General features: G+C 34.1%; 1 protein-coding gene across 1 annotated transcript in view; it reads left to right on the top strand.

The window, feature by feature from the left end:
• The first annotated feature begins 1884 nt into the window (after nucleotides 1–1884).
• DPP10 (dipeptidyl peptidase like 10) overlaps nucleotides 1885–24514 on the top strand; it is an 817253-nt gene continuing 794623 nt past the window's right edge. Inside the window, exon 1 of the mRNA XM_031959980.1 lies at nucleotides 1885–2706. Coding sequence (XP_031815840.1) covers nucleotides 2632–2706 — 75 coding nt within the window. The 5' untranslated portion in view covers nucleotides 1885–2631. The remainder of the gene's footprint in view (nucleotides 2707–24514) is intronic.

The following is a 24514-nucleotide window of genomic DNA, read 5'->3' as shown; positions in this document are numbered from 1 at the left end:
AATAACCACAGTATTCACAATCATGAAAGTGATAATCTTACAATTCTGGTCAGGTCAAATTTGAAGCATTTTGTTTGATTACAAGAGTCATATTATTCCTGTACATGCATAGGATAGTGAGGGTATTGCAAGACGTTCAGTGAAAGAACTCGGGGATTTTAGGGCAGAATGATGAAGATAGAATATGTGAAATGAGAGATTTAGATTATATAAAATAGATTTTGGTTGCATTTGTTAAAAAGTAGAATGGGTTATCTTAAAGATAATGGCTAAAATCACCAAAAGTCTTCTTCAATAATATTTTTAAAAAGGAGTTTCTGTCCATGTACAGATTAGATTGTCTCCAAATACCCCAATGATTTTGATTTTTTGACATTAAATTAAGAGGAGTAAAGTATATTGAGCAAAAAATGGAAAGTACCTTTTAAGTATGGTTTGCCTTAAATCTACTGAAACCCAGATGTCTGAAATAATAGCTTTACTCAAATACTTCCTTGGGGTTTTTCAAACTAGATATACTGATAAAAGAAAGTATGCACTGAAAAAGGAGGAATGAACCAATCTGGAAAAATAAAATAATCAAAAATGTCCTAAGGAAAAGTTCAGCTTTTTACTTTATTCTGTCTTCACATAATTTTACGTGTGCACTAATACCTTGCATAGACATAAGACTCTCTTTAAAATTGAGAGAGGACTTTTAAGAGCTATGAAAGTTCATATTTTTAAAAAGTCATAATTTTTAAAAGAAAATTTAGGATCTGAACACCACTATTCTATATAAATATCATGAAAGTAGTTAATTCTGTTATGCTTAGTAAAATATTAAAATCCTGTTATCCTAAAGCCTTTTCAAATCTTTGAATATCTAGCTCCTATACTTGCCAATATACACATATACAAACATACACCTATCAACTAATAAGAATTTATACTGGTCATCTTGTTAACAGTGAGTGATGGCTGTGGAAACCACCGGTCCCTTTAAAACATACATGCTTCATTCCAACTGAAGTTTAGGTTAGAGAAAAGATTTGAAGAAATACTACATCATCATTGTTATACAGATTCAGTATCTCTTTATGATGATTGCTAACTACTAAAGGTTACCTTAAAGCATGTCTTCAATATAGTCAGTTGCACTTTATCTCATTCCATGCTCCTCATGATTATTCAGAAGCAGCAGCAGAAGTAAAAGTGGTGATGCCCAGTTCTGTACTCCTTTATCTATCTTTTGTCCTAAGCTTTTGTATCTTTTCATAATGGTCCTAGATGTGAGCCCCTAGAGGGCAGAAAGCACAACCCTACTTTCTTCTCTTGATTAACCCAAGACCACATTCAGGCAACCACCTGGTATGTGCTTCTTGACAAGTAATGAGGCTGGCTATCTGTAAAGTTGTTAAAATTGGATTTGTAATAATTTCCAGGATCCCACCTTGGATAATTACTTAACAATGGTGTGTGTGTGGGGGGGGGGGGATATTTCAGTGACATGGGAAGCCTATATGAATGTATTATTTTAGAAGATGGAGGGGAAAAAGAGAAAAAAAAATGATTCTGCATCTCCTCCACATAAACTGACATTCTTAACTTGACATATTTGAAAGATTTATTATTATCATTATTAATATTATCGATACCAATTCTAAATTGAAATGGGAACCCTACTTACTTTAATTAATCAATGATCACGGTAGCCAGTTTTGGAGTCAGGAGTCCTTTTTCTCCGAGTTGGGAATTCCAAATATATCCGTGCCCTATCTTGGGAAAGCTCCGCCAGCTGTGGCAGGTGCAGATCACGAACCTTCCCGCGCTCATGCCCCCTTACTCTCCCTACCCACTCCCAAATGGGCGCTGAGCTCTTGAGCATGCTCAGTATGGTTGCTGGAGTCACTGAGGAGTTTCCACGCGTGCATTCCACTTCTCCGGGTTTTATCGGGAGCCTGTATTGAGGGGGTTCAAAAGGGGTGTGTGTGTATGTAGGGGAAGGGGGTGGCACCCGTGAGCCAGGGTAGATTTAGCTTTGCAAGTAGCAAGATTCTTAGCTTCTCAGGACTCTCCTGCTGGCTGTTGCTCCGAGATGCTCGAGCAGAGCTCTGGGCTTTTTCACCTGCCGCGCTGAGGCAGTGGGAGATTGGGGAGAGCGGCTGCTGCTTAAGGCAGCTGGGGTGTGTGAGATGGGGGGAGCGCATACTGCAGTATAATGCGAGCCCATCTCCTCTGGAGAAGCAAGCCTCTGCCCGAGCCCCAGCGCCCCATTCAGGTACTCTGCATCCGTCTCCCACCCCTCCAGTAACTTGACACTTCGCTTCTCTTCACTGGTGCTTCCTTTGGTATTGGGGTGGTGGGGGGGAGGGGGAGAGTTTTTGGGGGAGGATTGCGGTAGCTTGAAGGAGAAATTTCGAGAGGAGCTTGCCTGGTGCTTCTCTTCTTCTCCCCCCACATTTCCACTCTCCCCCCACCCCTCACCGGGTCCCCCGCCGCCCGCCTCGGCTGCCGCCACCACTGCTGCTACTGCTTTGCTCTTCGCCAATTCGGAGACGGACGGAAGCCTGTGTCATGCAATTGGTGCCAAGTGAAGGTGCCCGAGTCTGAAGTGCCCGTGAGGAAGTGAAAGCCAAATCAAACCCCACAATGACAGCCATGAAGCAGGAGCAGCAGCCGTCCAATCCGGGGGCCAGAGGGAGCCAGGCGCAGCAGCAAGATCAGGTAAGAGTTTGCAGCAAGTAGCCTTCCTTGGGGAAAGGAAGAAGCATCTTTTCTTTCAGCTCCCCTCTTCCATCCACTGCCTTTGCATTATCTCCCTCTCCCTGTCTTATCCCTACCCCAGCCCCCACTGTTTTCACTCCTGCTCAGCCGGCTTGTCTTCTCTCCCCCCCCCCCCCCCCCCACACCTTTACCCTCCTCCTTTCACTGCCCTTCCCCACCCCCAATTTGGTTGTTTTTCGATCTTCCCCGTGGACTCCGCAGGAAGTTGGAGCATTTGAGTGCGCTCTAGGGCCAGGGAAAGGATGCGAAAGGTGGAGATACAAGGGGAGGGAGGGAGAGTGGTAAAAAGCCACCACCTGAATATATTGAGAGAGAGAGAGGGAGAAAAGATGAGGGAACCCAAGAGAGCTGGCTGTAAGCGGTATGGGATAGTAGTGGCTTTTGGGTCCGCTACTGCCGTGGCTGCTGCTGCTTCTACTAAAAGCTATCCAGCCTGAGTGAATGGCTCATCAGAGCAAAGAAAAGGAAGGGTTTTCAATCCCCCATTCATGCTTGTTGGAAGGTAACTGTAGGGAGCTGTTGGCCCGGGTCGTTCCCTTGGCTTCAGTGAGAAACAGCTGCCTGAAGAAAAGTACACTTTACTGAGGGGGATAGTCGAGGCATCTGGGAGATTGGCTTGTCTACCATTTGCGGTAGGCGGAGATTTTAGTATAGGTGACGACCTTTAACCAGTTTTATGGATTTTTGATTTGGAGTTGGTCAGTGTCTGTAGCTATCTAGTTTGAGGAAGGGGAAGGTGTTGTGATTAGATAGGGGAAGATTTTCTGATTTCCTGAATCCACATGTTTTCGGTTTCTGCAGTGTGGTGTTTTTATAGAGACAGTTGATGATGAGTCTTCTTGAGCAAAAAGAGTATTACTCCTCTTGCTATTTTTTAGCTTCCTTACATTCTTCCCCATTCCTATTGATTTTTGGTTTCAGTGCTGTGCAGTGAAAAATCTAATGGGTGACTCTTGTCCTCATATTTCCCAGACTGGGATGGTTCTGGAGTTTTGATTGTTGCTTTGGTCTAAAGTTGAAAGAAGAGGTAGAAGTTTTTCGAATTTGGGGTAGAAAGATAAAAAGGAGAGACAGTTATGATTAGCTCTTTCATGGATCTCTCATGTTTACATCAATTAGGAACTCTAGATAGACACTGTCAGCTATTAGGTCATTGGATAATTATGGCACTCTGGAAAAGAGCCTCCTATGCTACCTACCAGAGATGGTGCTGTACACCCAGGATACACTGCAGAACCGGCTGTAACACCTTCCTGGGCAGATGCTTTCCCAGCTGATTTCTAGAAGTGGATACAAAATATGATTAGCCAGAATCACAAGCTCAGCTATTCAGCTTTTCTGTGCCCTCAAGTTCAAAGTGTAAAGGGAGTTGTCCAAAAAGAGATGGAGATTGAGGGAAAGTGATTCTATAAGTATTCTAGTGTTTTGGCTTATTATCATGACTTATCACCTTACCACCTTGCCTTAACTGGTTTCTGTCTCACAGGTGATGCCTATTACCATTTCCTAAAAGCTTACCTGGTTGTATACTACTGTATGATGCAGATTAATACAGTATTCTGTTTTTAGAAAGATCATTGGAAGTATTTTGTCTTTTTCAGGGTTAAATATCTAAAAAAGATGAAAAATATCCTTCCCCCACCCACCTTTGTTCTTAGAAGAGCAACTGGTTAGTAGCTATCTAAGAGATGATTTGTCAAGAAGGAATATGTTATAAAAATACACTTTCGGGCTGACAGCACCCTAAATTTCATTAACAAGCTGCCATGCCTTTCAGTTGCTCCTGGGATGATAGTACCAACAAGAATGATTAGTCAGGTGAGATTCCCCACATGAAATTTCTGCCCACTAACCTGTGACACCAGCTGGTTACTTTGGGTGCTGCAAAATTTTCAATTATGTTGGAGGTGGAGAGCGCCAAGTGGAACACATCTACAGAATCTGAAGATAATGCTAATAATCTGGTTATTCGGTATATACTGGCAAATCTACAATCCATCTGTAGGTACTGGAGTTGCGATTGAAATCTCTTGCTGATATGCATAGAGGCCCAGATATATATTTCATGCTGCTGTGTATTTTTGTAAGCATACTTTTTTTTAATATCATGAATAGTTATTTCAAAAATCACTTCTGGTAACAAACCAATTTAATTCTCATAATAAAATAAATATTATTTCCAAATGTCAATGTTGAGTAAGTGAGTGTGTGTGAGTGAGTGAGAGAGAGAGAGAGAGAGAGAGAGAGAGAGAGAGAGAATATGTTTGTGCGTATGGTAAAAAAAAAACATTTTAGAATTTAAAAAGGGGGAGATAGACCTTAAAATGTACTTTACAAAGCATCATTTAGTGTCATATAGCTAGTTGCAGAAGCTCTTCCAAATGTTCCAAATGAAGTAATGTAATTACTGTGATCTTCATTTTGAACTTAACAAATGGAATTTACATGAAACAATGTATGTCATTACTATGAATGATAAATGATTTCTCAAAGTTATAAGTATATATGCTGTTATAATCACTTTAAGCCAACTCTGGAGTGGTAACAATCAAAAAAGAAATCACCTGTGAATATATAACTTTATTAGTATTAATTAAGAATCATTTTAGTTTTTTAAAGTTTTTCCAATGTAAAAAATTTAACAAACTTTAAAAATATATAATTTTCTCTTTAAAGACTATCCTTTTAAATTATGCTTTACAACTGAGAGGCATTTTCCATTTGATCATTCACTAGGTATTGATTTTGAATGAATTAGATTCTCTTAAATGTTGCCAAAAAGGTCTTTTGCTTTCCAAGGTAGAAATATTTTTTTGAATTCTAAAATCCAGGGTATTGTGATTCTAGCAAAGATCTTCTTTTACTTATGCCACAATGAAGGGCCATGATATTTTTCTTTTCTGTCGAAAATGGCTATGGACTTCTGAAAAACCTTTGTAATCATTATTTGAGTTCTCTAGAGGTCTCAACCTCTCAATTTTCACTCATTTATAAATACTTGGTGATAAATAGATGTTGTAATCAGATCAGAGCTGCTCCAGGGCAACTATTATGACAAGAATGTAATATGAAATCTATTCACTCAAATTAATTAAAATTCTGAGTCACTGTGAATTTTTATCATTTTAATATTTTTTCTTTTCCAGATCCATTGATTATGTTAATGTTTATCATTTCTATAACACATGCTATTTGCAAACTGCTTGAAAACCAATTATTTAAGACAGATCAATATAGCTTTCCTCACTTATTATAAACAGTGTCCCATTTTAAGGATAAAGACACTGAGGTTTAGGGCTAATTATAACATTGCTTCAATGATTACTAATTCAGCATTAATCTCAGTACTGAAGGACATGCTACTTTATGAAATTATTTAAAGGAATTTGAAATTAAACCATCTATGTGAAGCTTGTTTTGTTAATAAAATAACTTTTAATACATAAATCACATTTGTATAACTATAAGGTCATATTGAATACTGTAAGAAATAAGTGATTCCTCAGGGCATACATTCTATGTCTAAATTTATTTTAAAGGATAGAGAAAAAATTTCTAAGTTGATAGTGTCACTGTTTTCCCATTTTTTTCCACCAAGTGGCAGTCTTATACTAAAATCTATGCATAGAAATGTTTTCAAATGATGCTGCTTATGAACACAGAAATAATAATAATTAATAATAATTTCTACTAACATTCTGTTTTAATGCCTCCCGCAAAGTGACCTGGTAAGAGAATAGAAACTTAGGTAAGTCCAACCTAGTTCGAGGTGTTTTGAGGACAGATCTGAGGACTATCTATTCTCTGAGGATCAACCTAGTTAAATGTATATCTGCTTATCAATGGAGAGCTGGGCAGCAGCTGTTAATAATTGAATTACTCACATAGAAAAAAATCACAGATCTTTCAAAATGTAATAATTCATACTCCCATATTGTAGTCATAGAATATTTTATATATGGAGGAAATTAAGGCACAGAAAAGGTAAGTTTTCAAGGTTATTTTTAAAGACTGAATGTTTAGGGGTTTCCTGGTTATGATTGTTTTCTGATGAAGTTATGTGTTTTAGACTTTGTATTTCCTATTTAATTATAATTGAAGAAGAAAAAGAAACTTGAGGCATATAAACTTCTTCCATTAATATTGGTCAGAAGAATATCTGTAATATGTCATCTTGTAGTTTTAAAAAGTTGCTTGGAGAGAGGTTAAAGAGTTTTCCTATAGACAGACGGAATTCAGATTTAGGTCTTTATGAATCCAAGGCTGCACTTTATATCCCAACATTGAATTGTTCTTTTAGGTCAAAATAAAACAATTACTACAATGATTATAGTGGAGAGCTGTCTGGTGCAGTGGATTTAAAGATTCATATTTATGAGTTCAAATCTGGCCTCTAACACTTACTAGTTGTGTGACCCTAGATTAATTACTTAACTCTGTTTGCCTCAGTTTCTTACCTTTAAAATGAGCAGGAGAAGCAAATAGTAAGCCACTTTCATATACTTGCCAGGAAAACCCAAAAAAGGATCATGAAGAGTTAGACACAACTGAAAAATGACTGAACAACAAACCAATTTATATTGACTTGAGAGAGTTATTTTTGAAGCAAATATATGAACCATTACGTTAATCGAAATAAAGACATGACTTGTGATTTTATAAGGATCTCTTAGTTAAGAGAGTTCCCTATATTAGAGAAAATAGGTGTCTTCTCTGTAGTCTATAGAGTTAGAGATTTTTAGCACTGTGATGCTACTTGACTTGCCCAGGATTTCAAATTTTGCAACTGTGAGATGTGAAACTTGAACTCAGGTCTTCCTTATTCTGGGTCCAACTATGTACCACTATATTGTAATGCCTTGTATTAATGAACTAATAAACAATATATTTCCATGACATTTTATTTTACTGGATAAGTATAGTCTAATTGGTAACTGGTAGTCAGTAAACTGAAAATTATAGAAAATATCTCAATGATCCACTTACAGTTTCTAGAAGAAATGACATGTGAATTGGTGTCTTCATGACCAAGGCATCTAATGTATTTAAACTTCAGGGCTACCATTTATTTTATTTAAAATACTTAATGCATTTTATATTTTGATGTTAACATAAAATATTACCTATCTACATAGAAAGAGGGTAGAGATTATAGGCTATTTTATATCAACTAACGTCTAGTAAATTCCATTAAATTTCTTAGGAGCTCTGCTCCATGAAATGTTATAAAATTAATTTCATTTCTTTTTTCTTTTTTTTCTTTTTTTTTTTTTTTTTGTAAATACTACAAAAGTGGCACTTGGCAGACTAGTTTTAAACATTATACTAATATCTTAGAAAATAGCTTTTAATGATCACAATGAAGGAGGAAAAAAGCTTTGAACATTTTATACTCACTTAACAGTCACTATACATAACCAATTTGAAAAAAAAAGGCATTCCATGTTTGAGGAAAACTACTCTAAAAACAAACAAACTAATCAATAACATTCTGAGAAACTCAACTTCTCTCTTAAATGCAGGTAATTAATGATGCATGAATAACATCAAGATCAAGATTATTTAGGACATAACTATAATAAATGTTGAAGTCTTTGGAATTCTTCTTTCTACCAGACTTTATTCTTAACATTTATTTACATTGTGCTATGTGAGGGACACTGTGTATCTTAAGTTCAAAAATACTCTTTAAAAAATTCCTTCCTTGATCTTTAATTTTAAAGATATTAAATTGTATACTTTAAGGAACAAAGCATGGAAAATATAATGTTAAGAACAATTATTTTATTAAAAATTATTAGTGCGGAGCTTTTTTAAGTGTTATAAATAAAATAATAATAATTTAAGAACATTTTCTCTTTAAGAAATAGGTAACAGTTCCTATCATCAAATTGTTTCAACAAAATTAACTAACTTAAAAAATTCTTACCTTGTAACCATCATGTGCATATAATCCATAGGATAGCCATAGATAATATGCTTTGTATACACACTTATATGTATATATATATTTTTTTTTGTGTTTCTGTGTGCATACATATATGCATATGAATAAATATGTGCATGTATATCTATATATATTTCTTGAAGACTAGACAAGTGAAATTATGTGATGGATAAATTACTTAATTTTTAGTAACCTCAAGCAACTTAGAGACGAAAAATTTCAGAATAGTTGCCAATATACATTGGTAGATGTAATTTCTTGACTAAGAGGAATCTATACCAATGAAATTATTTCAGGATTCCGAGGCATGGGGAAAATGATGGAATCAGACATATAGAACTGGAAGGGATTGTCAGTGTTATCTATTCCAATGCCTTCATTCTACAGATGAGGAGATGGAGTGAGGGGGAAGTTTAATGATTTGCCAAATGTCACATGATAATAAACAACAGAATTAAGAACTGAACCAAGGTCATCCCCACTCAAAGATCAGCAGTTTATCAATTGTACCACAATGCATCTCTGTCACTCTGGAAACTCCCTTTGCTGTAGATGGATATTTCTTCTGTAACCAAGTCTGAGTATGTGTGTGTGTGTGATGGGCCCTCTTATTAATTTTGTAAAGGCTCTCTTTAGAATAGTGTTTTTAATTTAAAATACATAGTTACAAAGAAATTTAATTCAATAGTTAATAAGACATATATAGATATATGTGTGAGTGTGTGTGATTTCTTGAAACACTAAGAATTTATTTACTTATAGTTATTCAGTTTGTGTAGCTTAGAGGAAGAATTTGACCCTAGATGTTTCTGACTCTAAGGACAGTTCTCCAACTACACCAGCAACATTCTCTAAATGTGTATATAGACATACAAAAATGTAATAAATAAAAACACATATGCATATAAATAAATCAGAATAAAGTTCTATTATTTTTGTTTGTATGTTTTTTGGCAGAGAGATATAGCATGCCCAGGGTCACATAGCTTTTAAGTGTCTAAGGCTCGATTTGAATTCAGATCTTCCTGATTCCAGAGGTGGTATTCCATTTAGCTATTTCTATAATTATAGTATAGAAATGAACAAAGTGTTACATATGTAGAGTTCTTAAGAAATAGTAAGAGGTTTATGAAATTCTGAATAATTAAAATGCGGTTATGATTCTGATTTATTTCAGAATATTTTATATAGTTGAAAATTTATTTTCCTGTGTAGATCAATTTCAATTCCAAGTAGACATTCTTGGGCATTACAATGAGAGAATGTTTGAAATGGAAATAACCATAAAGATCATTTAGGGCAATCACTTAATTTTATACAAAAGAAATGGAGGTTCAGAGAGGTAAAATAATTTGACTGATATCTCATGGAGGGTAAATGGCAGTGCTGGGACTGGAGTCTGGATTTTCTTATACAGAGAGTCCCAGATTTAATTGTAAATGATCCAAGATTAAATCCAAGTGTGCCATTTTTTTTACCTATTATTGAAAAATTATTTAACGTATTTTACTCTGATTTCTCAATAATAATAACAAACTGATTATACTTGATGACTACTGTGGTCCCTTCCAACTCACAATCTATGTACTTAAAAATAGCTACTTTGTCAAATATTACACCAATTTCATAAAAATTGTCATTAAAAAACTATGTTCCAAATGTTCTCCCTTACTCCTAGGGGAGTAAAGTAAAGGGGAGTAAAAAAAAAAAAAAAAAAAACCTTAGTTTTTTTTCCTAGAGAAGCCACACAATTTGATATAGTTTATATGTGTTAAGTTTGGTAATACATATCCATTTTAACCATGTTGCAAAAGAAAACAAGATACAGTAAGAAAAAGCTAAAAATGCTTTCATCTGTATTCGGAACTCACTTTTGAATGTAGATAACATTTTTCATCATGGATCCTTTGAAAGTGTCTTGGATCATTGTCTTGATAAGTCTAGCTAATTCTTATTAATTTTTTAAAATGAATTTAATTAAATTTACAAAATGGAAATATACATATATGTGTGCATATATATATATATATATATATATATATATATATGAAATGAAAACAGAAAAAAGAAAAAAACTGTCATATGCATAGAAGAATATGAGAGGATTCAAAATTATATTCCATTTCATGAAAACATATATAATAAAACATAATTTATTCAGAACTGTTCATGTTTTCTTTGCTTCCTTGCCGGTTTTCTTTCGTCCTTTTCTGTGCACTTTGTTCATTATTCTTTCCCCCTTTATTCCCCTTTTTCAACCTCCCCCAATCAGCCTATTTTAATCAGTTATATTTATGTAATATAAAACATATATAATCATATGCATATATACCACATACATGTAAATAACCTATAATCACACACACACACACACACACACACACATATATATATATACAAAAAATAATATTGTTTATATAAGGTTGTTCTGTGTTTTTGTCCATTGTCTGAAGATCATCCTTCTTAGTCCATGTCTTTCCAAAATTTTGTAAATTCACCAACTCATCATTTCCTATGACATAGCAATATACTAACTTATACTTTTTAGTTTTAATTTGGTCTAAGACAACATTAATATGGATGGTCTATTATGTAGATTTTTCTCTTTTTACTGAATATAACTTTGAATAGCTATCTTTCACAGTTGATCATACTTATAATATTGTTTTTACTGTGTACAAAACCCTCCTGGTTTTGCTCACTTTGCTTTGCATGAGCTCATGTAACCTTTCCAGGTTTTCTGAAAGCATCCTGCTTCCATTTCTTATAGCACAATAGTATTCCATCACAAGTTGTTCAGTGGTTCCCCAATAGATTAATATCCCCTAGAGTTCTAGTTATTTGTCACCAGAAAGAGTCACTAAAAATATTTTGAAGAAATAAATTCAGTCTTCCTCCTCTTATTTGAATCTCTTTGGTCCTAGTTATGCCATTACTGAGTAAAATTGTACACACAGTTTTAGAAACCATTAAGTTTATAAATGTTTATTGCAAATTTTTTTTTTCAGAATGGTTGCATTACTTCTCAACTTCACTAACAATGCATTAGTTTCCCAATTTTACCACATCTTATTCAACATTTATCATTTTCTCTTTTTGTTCTGTTAGCCAATCTGATAGCTATGAGGTAGTTTCTTAATGCTGTTTTAATTTACATATATGCAATAGGATTTTAGAACATAGTTTCATATTTCTATTGATAGACTTGATTTCTTTTTCTGAAAAGTTCCTGTTCAGATCCTTTAATCATTTATCATCTTGTGAATATATCTTAACTTTATAAATGTGTCTCAGTTATCAATATATTTCAGTAATGAGAACTTTATCAGTGAAACTTGCTATATATTTCTGTTTTCTGGTTTTACTTCTAATTTACTTCTAATTGTGACTGCACTAATTTTGAATAAGTCATAGCATATAAATGCTATGGAATATTATATTGCTCCAGAAAAAAAAAAACAGCTGTATGATTTCAGGAAGTCCTGGAGAGACTTACATGAACTGAAGCTAAGTGAAGTGAGTAGAACCAGGAGGTCATTGTACACAGCAATAGCAAGATTATATGATGATCAATTCTGATAGATGTGACTCTTCAGTTCCAGTTCCAATGATCTTGTGACAAAAAGAGAATTTGCATCCAGAGAAGGGATTGTGGGGACTGAGTGTAGATCACAACATAGTATTTTCACTTTGTTGTAGTTTGCTCACGTTTTATTGCCTTTTTCAATCTTTTTTTTCTTTTTTGATCTGATTTTTCTTGTGTAGAATAATTGTGGAAATATGTATAGAATAATTGCACATATTTAACATATATTGGATTGCTTGCAGTCAAGGGGAGCGTGTAGGGGAAGGGAGGGAAAAATTGGAACACAGTGTTTTGTAAAGGTGAAAGTTGAAAATGATCCATGCTTATTATTTTGAAAATAAAAAAAAAGTTTTTATAAAAATATACATTTAAAAAAGGAATTATTTTCTTAAGTGAATTTTTGAACTTCTTTCAATTTGGTCAATTCTTGTTTTATTGAGTTATTTTCTTCAGTATTTGTACTTTTTGATAAACTTCTAATTGTCTTTTCATAAATTTTTTTTGCTTTTGTTTTATAACATAACTTTCTCTTTAACATTCTCATTTTATTTTGACAATTTATTTTATTTTTAACGTTTCTGGGAATTCTTGTTTTTAATTGACATTTTTATGAGACTTTGTTTCAAGTTCATTTTCTTTTGTTTTCATGTCTTGATCTTCCCTGTCTTCATAATGACTTTTAATGACTGAGTTTTTTAAAATAATTTTTTTCCCATTTTTCTACTCTGTTTCTTGATTTGAAACTTTATTTATTTTTTAATTAACTTTTTATTGACAGAACCCATGACAGGGTAATTTTTTACAACATTATCCCTTGCACTCACTTCTGTTCCGATTTTTCCCCTCCTCTCTTCACCCCCTCCCCCAGATGTCAAGCAGTCCTATACATGTTAAATAGGTTACAGTAGATCTTAGATACAATATATGTGTGCAGAACCGAACAGTTCTCTTGTTGCTCAGGGAGAATTGGATTTAGAAGGTATAAATAACCCGGGAAGAAGAACAAACTCTCAAGCAGTTTACATTCATTTCCTAGTGTTCTTTCTTTGGGTGTAGCTGCTTCTTTCCATCCTTGATCAATTGAAACTGAGTTAGATCTTCTCTTTGTCGAAAAAATTCACTTCCATCAGAATACATCCTCATACAGTATCGTGGTTGAGGAATATCTGGTTCTGTTCATTTCACTCAGCATCAGTTCATGTAAGTCTTGCCAATCTTCTCTGTATTCATCCTCCTGGTCGTTTCTTACAGAACAATAATATCCCATAACATTCATATACCACAATTTACTCAACCATTCTCCAATTGATGGGCATCCATTCATTTTCCAGCTTCTAGCTACTACAAAGAAGGCTGCCACAAACATTTTGGCACATAGAGGTCCCTTTCCCTTCTTTAGTATATCTTTGGGGTATAAGCCAAGTAGAAACACTACTGGATCAAAGGATATGCACAGTTTGATAACTTTTTGATCATAGTTCCAAATTGCTCTCCAGAATGGCTGTATGTGTTCACAATTCCACCAACAATGTATCAGTGTCCCTGTTTTCCCACATCCCCTCCAACATTCTGCGTTATCTTTCCCTGTCATTCTGGCCAATCTGACAGGTGTGTAGTGGTATCTCAGAGTTGTCTTAATTTGCATTTCTCTGATCAATAGTGATTTGGAACACTTTCATATGAGTAGTAACAGTTTTAATTTCTTCATCTGAGAATTGTCTGTTCATATCCTTTGACCATTTATCAATTGGAGAATGGCTTGGTTTCTTATAAATTAGAGTCAATTCTCTATATATTTTGGAAATGAGGCCTTTATCAGAACCTTTGACTGTAAAAATGTTTTCCCAGTTTCTTGTTTCCCTTCTAATTTTGCCTGCATTAGTTTTGTTTGTACAAAAACTTTTCAATTTGATATAATTAAAATTTTCTATTTTGTAGTCAATAGTGATCTCTAGTTCTTCTTTCGTTATAAATTCCTTCCTCTTCCATAGGTTTGAGAGGTAAACTATCCTATGCTCTTCCAATTTATTTATAGTCTCATTTTTTATGCCTAGATCATGAACCCAGTTTGATCTTATCTTGGTGTATGGTGTTAAGTGTGGGTCAATGCCTAGTTTCTGCCATACTAATTTCCAATTTTCCCAGCAATTTTTGTCAAATAATGCATTCTTATCCCAAAAACGGGGATCTTTGGGTTTATCAAACACTAGATAATTAAAGTTATTGTCTGTTTTGTCCTTTGAACCTAACCTATTCCATTGAGCAACTAGTCTATTTCTTAACCAATACCAGATGGTTTTAGTAACTGCTGCTTTATAATATAATTTTAGATCTGGTACAGTTAGGCCAACTTCATTTGATTTTTTTTTTTCATTAATTCCCTTGAAATTATTGACCTTTTGTTTTTCCATATGAACTTTGTTGTTTTTTTTTTTTTTCTAGGTCATCAAAATAGTTTTTGGGAAGTCTGATTGGTATAGCGCTAAATAAATAGATTACTTTAGGTATTATTGTCATCTTTATTATATTTGCTTGCCCTATCCAAGAGCATTTAATATTTTTCCAGTTGGTTAGATCAGACTTAATTTGTGTGGAAAGTGTTTTGTAGTTTTGCTCATAAAGTTTCTGATTTTCCCTTGGCAGATAGATTCCTAAATATTTTATACTATCAGTAGTTACTTTAAATGGAATTTCTCTTTGTAATTCTGACTGTTGGAATTTGTTAGTGATATATAAGAATGCTGATGACTTATGTGGGTTTATTTTATAACCAGAAACTTTGCTAAAGTTGTGGATTATTTCTAATGACTTTTTAGTAGAATCTCTGGGGTTCTCTAAGTATACCATCATATCATCAGCAAAGAGTGATAATTTGGTTTCCTCATTGCCTATTCTTATTCCTTTAATCTCTTTCTCAGCTCTTATTGCCACCACAGCTAGCATTTCTAATACAATATTAAATAGTAATGGTAATAGTGGGCAACCTTGTTTCACTCATGATCTTATTGGGAATGGTTGCAGTTTGTCCCCATTACATATGATGCTTACTGCAGGTTTTAAATAGATACTACTGATTATTTTAAGGAAAAGTCCATTTATTCCTATACTCTCAAGTGTTTTTAATAGGAATGGATGTTGGATTTTGTCAAATGCTTTTTCTGAATCTATTGAGATGATCATATGGTTTTTGTTAATTTGGTTATTAATATGGCCAATTATACTGATAGTTTTCCTAATATTGAACCAGCCCTGCATTCCTGGTGTAAATCCTATTTGATCCTGGTGTATTATCCTGGGAATGATTTTCTGTACTCTTTTTGCTAATATTTTATTTAAGATTTTAGCATCAATATTCATTAGGGAGATTGGTCTATAATTTTCTTTCACTGTTTTCAACCTACCTGGTTTAGGTATCAGGACCATGTCTGTGTCATAAAAGGAATTTGGTGGGATTCCTTCATTTCCTATTTTTTCAAATAGTTTACAAAGCATTGGGACTAATCCTTCTTTGAATGTTTGGTAGAATTCACATGTAAATCCATCTGGTCCTGGGGATTTTTTTTTAGGGAGTTGATTAATAGCTTGTTCTATTTCTTTTTCTGAAATGGGAATATTTAAGCAATATAATTCCTCCTCTGATAATCTGGGAAGCCTGTATTTTTGGAGGTAGTCAAAATTTGCTTAGGTTATCAAATTTATTGGCATAAAGTTGGGCAAAGTAACCCCTTATTATTTCTTTAATTTCCTCTTCATTGGTGGAAACTTCTCCTTTTTCACTTTTGACTGCTAATTTGATTTTCTTCTCTCCTTTTTCTAATCAGATTTACCAAAGGTTTTTCAATTTTATTGGTTTTTTCATAAAACCAACTCTTAGTTTTATTTATTTTTTTTTAGTTCCATAATTTTTTTTACTTTCAATATTATTAATTTCTCCTTTTAATTTTAGAATTTCAAGTTTAGTAATTGATTGGGGTTTTAATTTGGTCTTTTTCTAGCTTTTTAAGTTGCAAGCCCAATTCATTGACCTTCTCTTTCTCTATTTTGTTCAAGTAAGCCTCTAGGGATATAAAATTTCCCCTTATTGCAGCTTTGGCTGCATCCCACAAGTTTTGGTATGATGTCTCACAGTTGTCATTATCTTGAGTGAAATTATTAATTGTGTCTATAATTTGCTGTTTCATCCAATCATTCTTTAAGGTGAGATTATTTAGTTTCTAATTACTTTTTGATCTATTTACACCTAACTTTTTGTTGAATGTAGTTTTTATTGCATTGTGATCTGAAAAGAAAGCATTTACTATTTCTGCCTTCCTGCATTTAATTTTGAGGTCTTTATGTCCTAATATCTGGTCAATTTTTGAGTAGGTTCCATGAACTGCTGAAAAGAAAGTATACTCTTTTCTGTCACCATTCAGTTTTCTCCAGAGATCTGTCATACCTAATTTTTCTAATATTCTATTTACCTCTTTAATTTCTTTCTTATTTGTTTTGTGATTTGATTTATCTAAATCTGAGAGTGCAAGATTGAGATCTCCTGCTATTATAGTTTTGCTGTCTATTTCTTCTCTCAACTCTCTTAACTTCTCCTTTAGGAAGTTAGATGCTATACCACTTGGTGCATATATGTTTAATACTGATATTGCTTCATTGTCTATAGTACCTTTTAGCAAGACATAGTTTCCTTCCTTATCTCTTTTAATTAGATCAATTTTTGCTTTTACTTGATGTAAGATAAGGATGGCTGCCTTTGCTTTTTTGACTTTTCCTGAAGCATAATAGATTCTGCTCCAGCCTTTTATCTTTACTCTGTATGTATCTCCCTGTTATAAATGTGTTTCCTGTAAACAACATATTGTAGGGTTCTGACTTTTGATCCCGTCTGCTATCTGCCTTCTCTTTATGGGTGAGTTCATCCCATTCACATTTACAGTTAAAATTACCAATTCTGTATTTCCTGCCATCCTAATATCCCCAGATTATACTTTTCTTTTTCTTGCCCTCCTTCCCCACTTCCTTAGTATTAAACTTATTGGTCCCATTTATGTCACCCAGCTCTCCCTCTTTAGTATCCCTCCCTCCTCCCTTTGAATCCCTTCCCCTTTCCTGTACCCTTCCCTTATTACTCTTTTTCCTTTTCCCTTTTCCTGTCCCACTTTTTAATGAGGTGAGAAAAGATTCTCTGTAAAACAAATGTGTCAATTATTTCCTCTTTGAGCCAACTCGGCTGAGAGTAAGATTCGCACAATGTTCCTCCCCCTCTCTAAGTTCCCTCAGATATGATAGGTTTCCTTTGCCTCATTGTCACATGTAGTTTCCCTCTTTTTATCTCCCCTTTTCCCTTTTTGTGACATTATCCCCTTTCCATTTCTACTTCCCTTTTTCATGCTATATCAGTAAAATCAAATTATACATGTGGTCTTTATGTATATCCACAATAGGAATACAGTTCTCAAGAGTTCCTTTTACCTTTTTCTGCTTGTCTTGAGTTCTATTGTTGGAGATCAAATTTTTTGTTTAAGTCTGGTTTTTTCTTTAGAACCAGATGGAATTCCTCTGTTTCATTAAATATCCATCTTCTTCCATGGGAAAAACACTCAGCTTAGCTGGGTAGTTTATTCTTGGCTGCATTCCAAGTTCTTTTGCCCTTTGGAATATCAAATTTCAGGCCCTTCAATCCTTTAATGTTGGGGCACCCAGATCTTGTACGACCCTTATTGTGGCACCTTGGTATTGTTTTTTCCTGGTTGATTGTAGAATTTTTTCTTTAGTCTAAAAATTCTGAAGTTTGGCCACAATATTCCTTGGAGTCTTTAATTTAGCATCTTTTTCACAAGGTGTTTGATGGATTTTTTCAATGCCTATTTTCCCTTCCGGTTCTCTTACTTCTGGGCAGTTCTCTTTAATGATTTCCTGTAAAATAGAGTGTAGGCTCTTTTTTTCTTCATAATTTTCAGGTAGTCTGATGATCCTTAGGTTATCTCTCCTACATCTATTTTCCAGGTCTGTTGTTTTTCCAAGTATATATTTGACATTTTTTTCCAATCTTTCTTTTTTTTTTTTTTTTTTTGGTTTTGCTTGACTGATTCTTCCTGTCTCAATGAATCAGTCATTTCTATTTGTTCAGTTCTGATTTTTAATGAGTTATTTTCTTCATTAGATTTTTTTTTACTTCTTTTTATATATGTCCAATTGAATTTTTAAATGAGTCGTTTTGCTCTATGGAATTTTTTTCCATTTCACTATTTTTTTTTTAGTGAGTTATTTTCTTTCTCCAATTCACAAATTCTATTTCCTTGCACTTCTTGGGAGTTTTTTACCTTTTCCAATTCACATTTCAGGAAGTTGTTTTCTTTTTCCACTTTATCAAATTTTTCTTGTAGTGAGTTATATGTCTTTTCTGTACTCTCTTGCATAGCTTCTCTTTCCTTTCCCCATTTTTCTTCTAGTTCTCTTTTAAGGTTTTTAATCGTCTCTTCTAGGAGAGCCTTTTGTATTGGGGACCAACAATTGTCTGGAGACTGTCTGCTATTAGTCTCTTCAGGGTTGAAAAGCTGTTCTCTTTCTGAGTAGAAACTATGGATTTTCCTTTTGATTTTTTTACTCATTTTTTAAAGCCTAGTGTCTGCCTTCAAGGCCAGGAGGTTACCAGCTTCCTCTGCAGAGCAGTGAAAGGTGTATGGACAGGTAGCTGTCCTGCTAACCAGCTGCAAAAAAGCAGCGAGGTATTGGAGTGCTCTGGGAAAGTGTTCCCCATCCAGAAGTAACTCAGGCCTGAGGGCAGAGCTGGGAAAGTGCCCTGCATAGAACCCCTGCTGTGTGAGATAATGACTGCCCTGGGGCTAGATGCTAAGCAGTGAGAGTTTCACTATCCCAAGCCAAATCCCACCCTGGGGCTGTGGGTATTAGCAGTTGAGCAGTGAATGGATTTACAGGGACAGAAAGTGTCTCTGCCCCTGGAAGCACAATCCTGTTGGGGAAGTTCTATTGCCCCAGGCCGAGCCCCCCACTGTGCTGATTAGAGGCTGCCCAGGCTGTGTACCCCTGCCATTCGGGTTTGTAACTGCCCCTGCAAAAGCCCGGAACTGCAGGATGTGGCTGCAGGGCTGCCTTTCAGTCACCCTGAGTCACTTCTGTGCTTGAGTAGTTACAGCCAGGTCTTATTAGGTTCTGGTGTTTTTAGAGTACCCTCTGTTTTAGGCTTTAATTTCTGTGCCAGTTTATTGCTTTGTAATCAAGGCAGAGCAGTTAGCCTATAGCAGAGTGGTCTCTATAACTTCTCTAGCCACAGAGATCACCTCCATCCCTGGTCTGCTCAGGATGCTAGTCTCTCACTGCCTGTGCTAGTCTGTTCCTGGCCCCTCAGGACAAACCTTTCCTGGCGATCTTCCAGATTTACTTCAGCTGGTCAGTTGTATGCTTCTGATCTTCATGAATTTAAGCAGTGAAGAGCTATTTCTGAGGCTGGATAAAATAGTTGGTTATGAGGGGAATGAGAGGAGCTTAGAAAGTTGCATGTGCCTTCTCCCCCATCTTGGCTCCAGCCCCCTTGGCTGGGTGTGTTCACAATTCCACCAACAATGTATCAGTGTCCCTGTTTTCCCACATCCCATCCCCTTTAACATTCCGCATTATCTTTCCCTATCAGTCTAGCCAATCTGACAGGTGTGTAGTGGTATCTCAGAGTTGCCTTAATGATTTGAAACTTTATATTAATATTGAGCTTTGTTCCTGGTCTCAGGGAGATTGTACTGTCTCAACTTTTCAAAAATAAGCAGATTTTTTCACACTTTGTTTTCAGAGCTAGTTCTTGGGTTTTGGAAACTTTCAGTGTGTGCAAGGTGGTGTGATCTGGAGAGAAGGTTCCCTGATTTCTTGGTCTTTCTTCACTCCAGTCCTTACCCAGAAGAACCTAAATTTTAGAGTAGCTATTGATAATTTTACTTAATCCCTTCCATTCCTTGGGATTGGAAATAATACTACACTTTAGAGTTTCCCTTTCTTTGTGTTTAAAAGTGTTTCTCTTCACCTTTAACCTAGGAGCCCAAAGCAGCCATAGACTGTGTAGTTGCTAAACAATTATTCATCATAGCTCCTGTCCTTCTTGACTAAAAGTATTCCTCTCTCCCCTTCAACTCTGACCCTGAAGTCAATATAAATAATGGAGATGCCAAACAATATCTGGTCCTGTGTCTAGTGTTGACACAGGAGTATTCTCTAGTCTTTTTCTAACAAGTTGCCAGTCCCTTTATTGTCTCTGGATTGAGAATTACCAAAACTCTGGCTTCTTCTGTCACTACCACCTGGAATCATCACTGATGATTTATCCATGTGGGACCTTAGGGCCCTCTCTAACAAAAATGTCTCTTTTCAACTTTCCCTGTTCTCTGTTGTATTTTAAAGTTGTTTGGAGGGGGATGTTGGGAGAGATCAGTTGAATAGTTTTTTGTTGTTTGTTTTTTAACTCTGCAATATTGGCTACATTTCTGAATGTGCTAATCTCAGAATCTAAATTTATGAACCTAGGAATTTCTGCCATCATTAATTTCATTATACAATATTTAGTTATTGTCTGTTGTTTGATTGTATTTTTATAGCCAGTAACATAGCAAGAGTGCTTTTAAATTCAAAGGTTTACTCCTTTTAGACCTGGATGAGTTCATGATAACTCACTTTAGGCATCAATTTAAGAGGTTATGCTTTCTATTTTGAGAATGAAGTAGATAACAGAGAAAGATTTCTGTTATAAAGAGAGTACTGAAAATCATCTTAGCTTTTCACAGGATAGATTTGTTTTGTGTAGATTGTTATTGTTAACAGACAGAATTGTATTCTTCTGTACAATGCTTAATTTATTTTTTTGTATTGGACCCATTTTGTGGTCTATTGAAACTCATGGAAAACCCTCAGAATGTTTTTAAATAAATAACATATTTATTATTAGTAAGCAAATAAATTACATTGAAATATAGTGATCAAAATGTTTTTCAAAAATTAAAGATCATAGGTTATGAACCATATGACTAAGTAAGTTAAGTACAACCATGATGATAATTAAAACAACAGACACTATTTAGTTATATACAAGAAAATTCTACTTGTTCCAAATCAATAGAAGGTGATAATATCATATTGTTAATAGCCTTCTGCATCATAAAAAAATAAATTCGTTGTTCTTTTCATCTCAAGGATATTTTATTTTAGACTTTTTCTTCTAAAAATGAATATGTAATTCTTGATCTGTATACTGATTTTGAGTCATCCAGAGAATCAAAATAGACAATTCACAATTTTTCTTTGGAAAATGAGAATTGCAATTTAAATTATTTCAATATTATCCCCAGGGTGTTTTTTTTTTTTCTATTCACAAATCTGCTTTCTTTTTTTTTTTTTTTAAGAATAATTGAATGCTTATGATAATTAGCTTGTTGATTCTTAACCTATGCTTGGCTTATGTACAGGAAGGACTTTTGAAATTAAATTATTTTTACTGCAAAAGACAGGAATTCATTTTCTGCAACTCTATAAAACTTTAAAATTTAGATTATAGCATATTGTCTTTTTTAAAAAAAAGCTTCCAAGTCCTTTCCTGAACTGCTTGCATTAATATTCTGTTTCCAGAAATTCAGTTCCAGGAAATGAATGTCTTAGAAACACTTTGCATACAAAAAAATGCTGAAGATTTGTGTTGAAATAAAAAAAAAAAAAGGAAAGAAAGACCGAAAGCTAACTGGGTGCATAATCAAAACTGACTTCGCATTTGTGAATACTCTTCAGCCAGCTGTATATCATTTCACTTTAATATTATTGTAATACATCAAACTTATTGATCTTGGGGGGGGGGGTCAATACAAAGTCACATGTATCAGATTCCAGGATGGAAAATAAAGAAAAGTAAAGAAACAAAAGTTATTTTTATTACTCTTGTTTTCCCCAGTCTTAAGATTTAGATTAAGGTTCAATTTCTTACAGTATCTATGAGTCATACTTGCCTGCTCTGAAAACAGAAATATGACAAACCTGAATCATATAACCAGGGACATGAATGACAGCTTCTGCTTTCATTCAGTTCCAAAATATTTGTCCATGGAGACTACTTCAACCTATATTAATAGTGCAAACACAAGGTTAAAAGTGAACTTTTCAGCATGGATTTAAAAGAAATCATTTTTTTGGCAAGAAAAATTGAATTGAAAATTTAAAACAGTTCTACCGTTGATCATCTTTAACCTCTCTATGTAGCTCTAATCTTAGGTAATATATTCAGTACATTACCATTTTCTTTTCATTTCTCATGTTTTTAAACAAATGTTAGAAAATCCCACTCATAAAATAGACATTTCTATTAATATTTCAAAAACATGCTTAGCTGTTTTCCTAATTTTCTTAAATTTGGATTCTAAGGTTAATAATTTAAGATAGAAACTTAAGTCCAGAGCAATTGATATGAAGGTAAATATAGAGACATTTTTTAAAAAATCTCAAACTAATACAAGAAAAAAAAGTTGCTTGGGACAAGTTTAAAATTTAGGTTTAATTTTTTGCTTAAAAATCAATAAGGTACATTTTGTATGAGCATGTATCCATAGTATTATCTCCCTATGCTTCCTTATTTATCTTTTATCAAGTGTTTAAGTGAATTAAAAGCTCACTTGTTTAGTGTGTTTAAGTAAAGATGATAGGTTTTTGAGTTGGAATACCTGGACTTGAAGCCCTATTGAAGAACCTGTTAGACTGCCTGCTACAGTGACTTGTTAGAGCTCTAGTCAAGAAGACCTGGATTCTAATCTTATACTTGATAACTAATTTGTGATAATAAGTCATAAATTTCTTTTGAGCCTCATTTTTTGAACCAAAAAAAGAGATCATTACAGTGTTATTTGTTTCACTTAATTAAAAGGTTATTTTGCGATTTGCATGTGATAATAAATATAATGGACTTTGTACAACTTAATGCATTATATAAAGATGGAGCTATAATATTATTACTAAGTTTCTGTGTTTTTATTTTATTTTGCTTTCTTTTTTGGCAAATGGAATAGATGCTTTCTTCCAGTTCTAAATTCTATGAAACTATTTCTTTCTCTCAATTCAGGGATTATTGTAGAAAAAAATCAATATCTTAAGTACAATCAAATTTCAACTTTATGCAACTAATTTTTTTTTTTAATAATGGAAGCTTTCCAAAGAGATCAAAGCATGTCACAGTGCAAAAGGAATTGACTGTGGAGTCAGAGGATCTAGATTCTAATTCAGAATTATTAAGAATTAATACTGTAATTACAGAACCTTAGACAAGTTACCTGTCCTTACCAATTTCCTCAAATGTAAAGTGAAAAGGCATGATTAGATGACCATTGAAATTTCTTCCAGGTTTAGGTATAGGATACTATGTAATACAATATGCTAACCTAGCAAGTGGTCAACAACACATCAATAAAAATCTTGAAGAAGAAATGGGATGGTTACTTATTGGATACATTTTTGAAGAGATTCTTCTTTGGGAATAGGTCTTTAGAGATCTCCTAAAACTCTGAGGTTCTGGGATTTTATTTTATCTGGAAGAGGCCCATGGATCATCTACTCATAGTGCCTTGTGGCATATTAACAAAACAGTGAAATTTTGCATCTAGATCTCCTGATCATAGCTCAATGCCAGGATGAAGAAGTGACTAAGGAATTAAAAAAAAAAAAAAAAAAAAAAAAAAAAAAAAAAAAAAAAAAAAAAAAAAAAAAAAAAAAAAAAAAAAAAAACAACATTGTTAGGAAAGACAGTAAAGTACAGTGGACAGAGAATGGGACTCAGCTAAATTACTGGATCTGAATCACTCTTCTCCTATATAAATGCTATCTACCCCAAGACAATTCACTTGTTGTCTTTTTACTTAGTTTCCTTATTTACAAAAAGGAGGTATGGATATTTGACAGAGCTTCCAATTTCTCAAGATTATTGTAAGGATAGTGCTTAATAAACCTTAAGATATTCTGTTAATATGAGTTTTTGCCACTCCGTTTAATAGACGCAAGAATAAAAGTAGCTAGTATTCTTATAATATCATTCAATGAGACAAACCCATCAAACAATAAGTTTTAGTATGTACAAATTACTATGGTAAATATGTTGGATAAAAAAAAGAAAACAAAACAAAAGCTACCTAATCTCAAGAATCTTACATTCTAATAAAGAGACAGCACCTACATAAAAGGTACATGTTCTA

The sequence above is a fragment of the Sarcophilus harrisii genome, chromosome 3, assembly GCF_902635505.1.
Source record: "Sarcophilus harrisii chromosome 3, mSarHar1.11, whole genome shotgun sequence".
NCBI lineage: Eukaryota > Metazoa > Chordata > Mammalia > Dasyuromorphia > Dasyuridae > Sarcophilus > Sarcophilus harrisii.
This window is presented reverse-complemented; position numbering and strand designations above follow the sequence as displayed.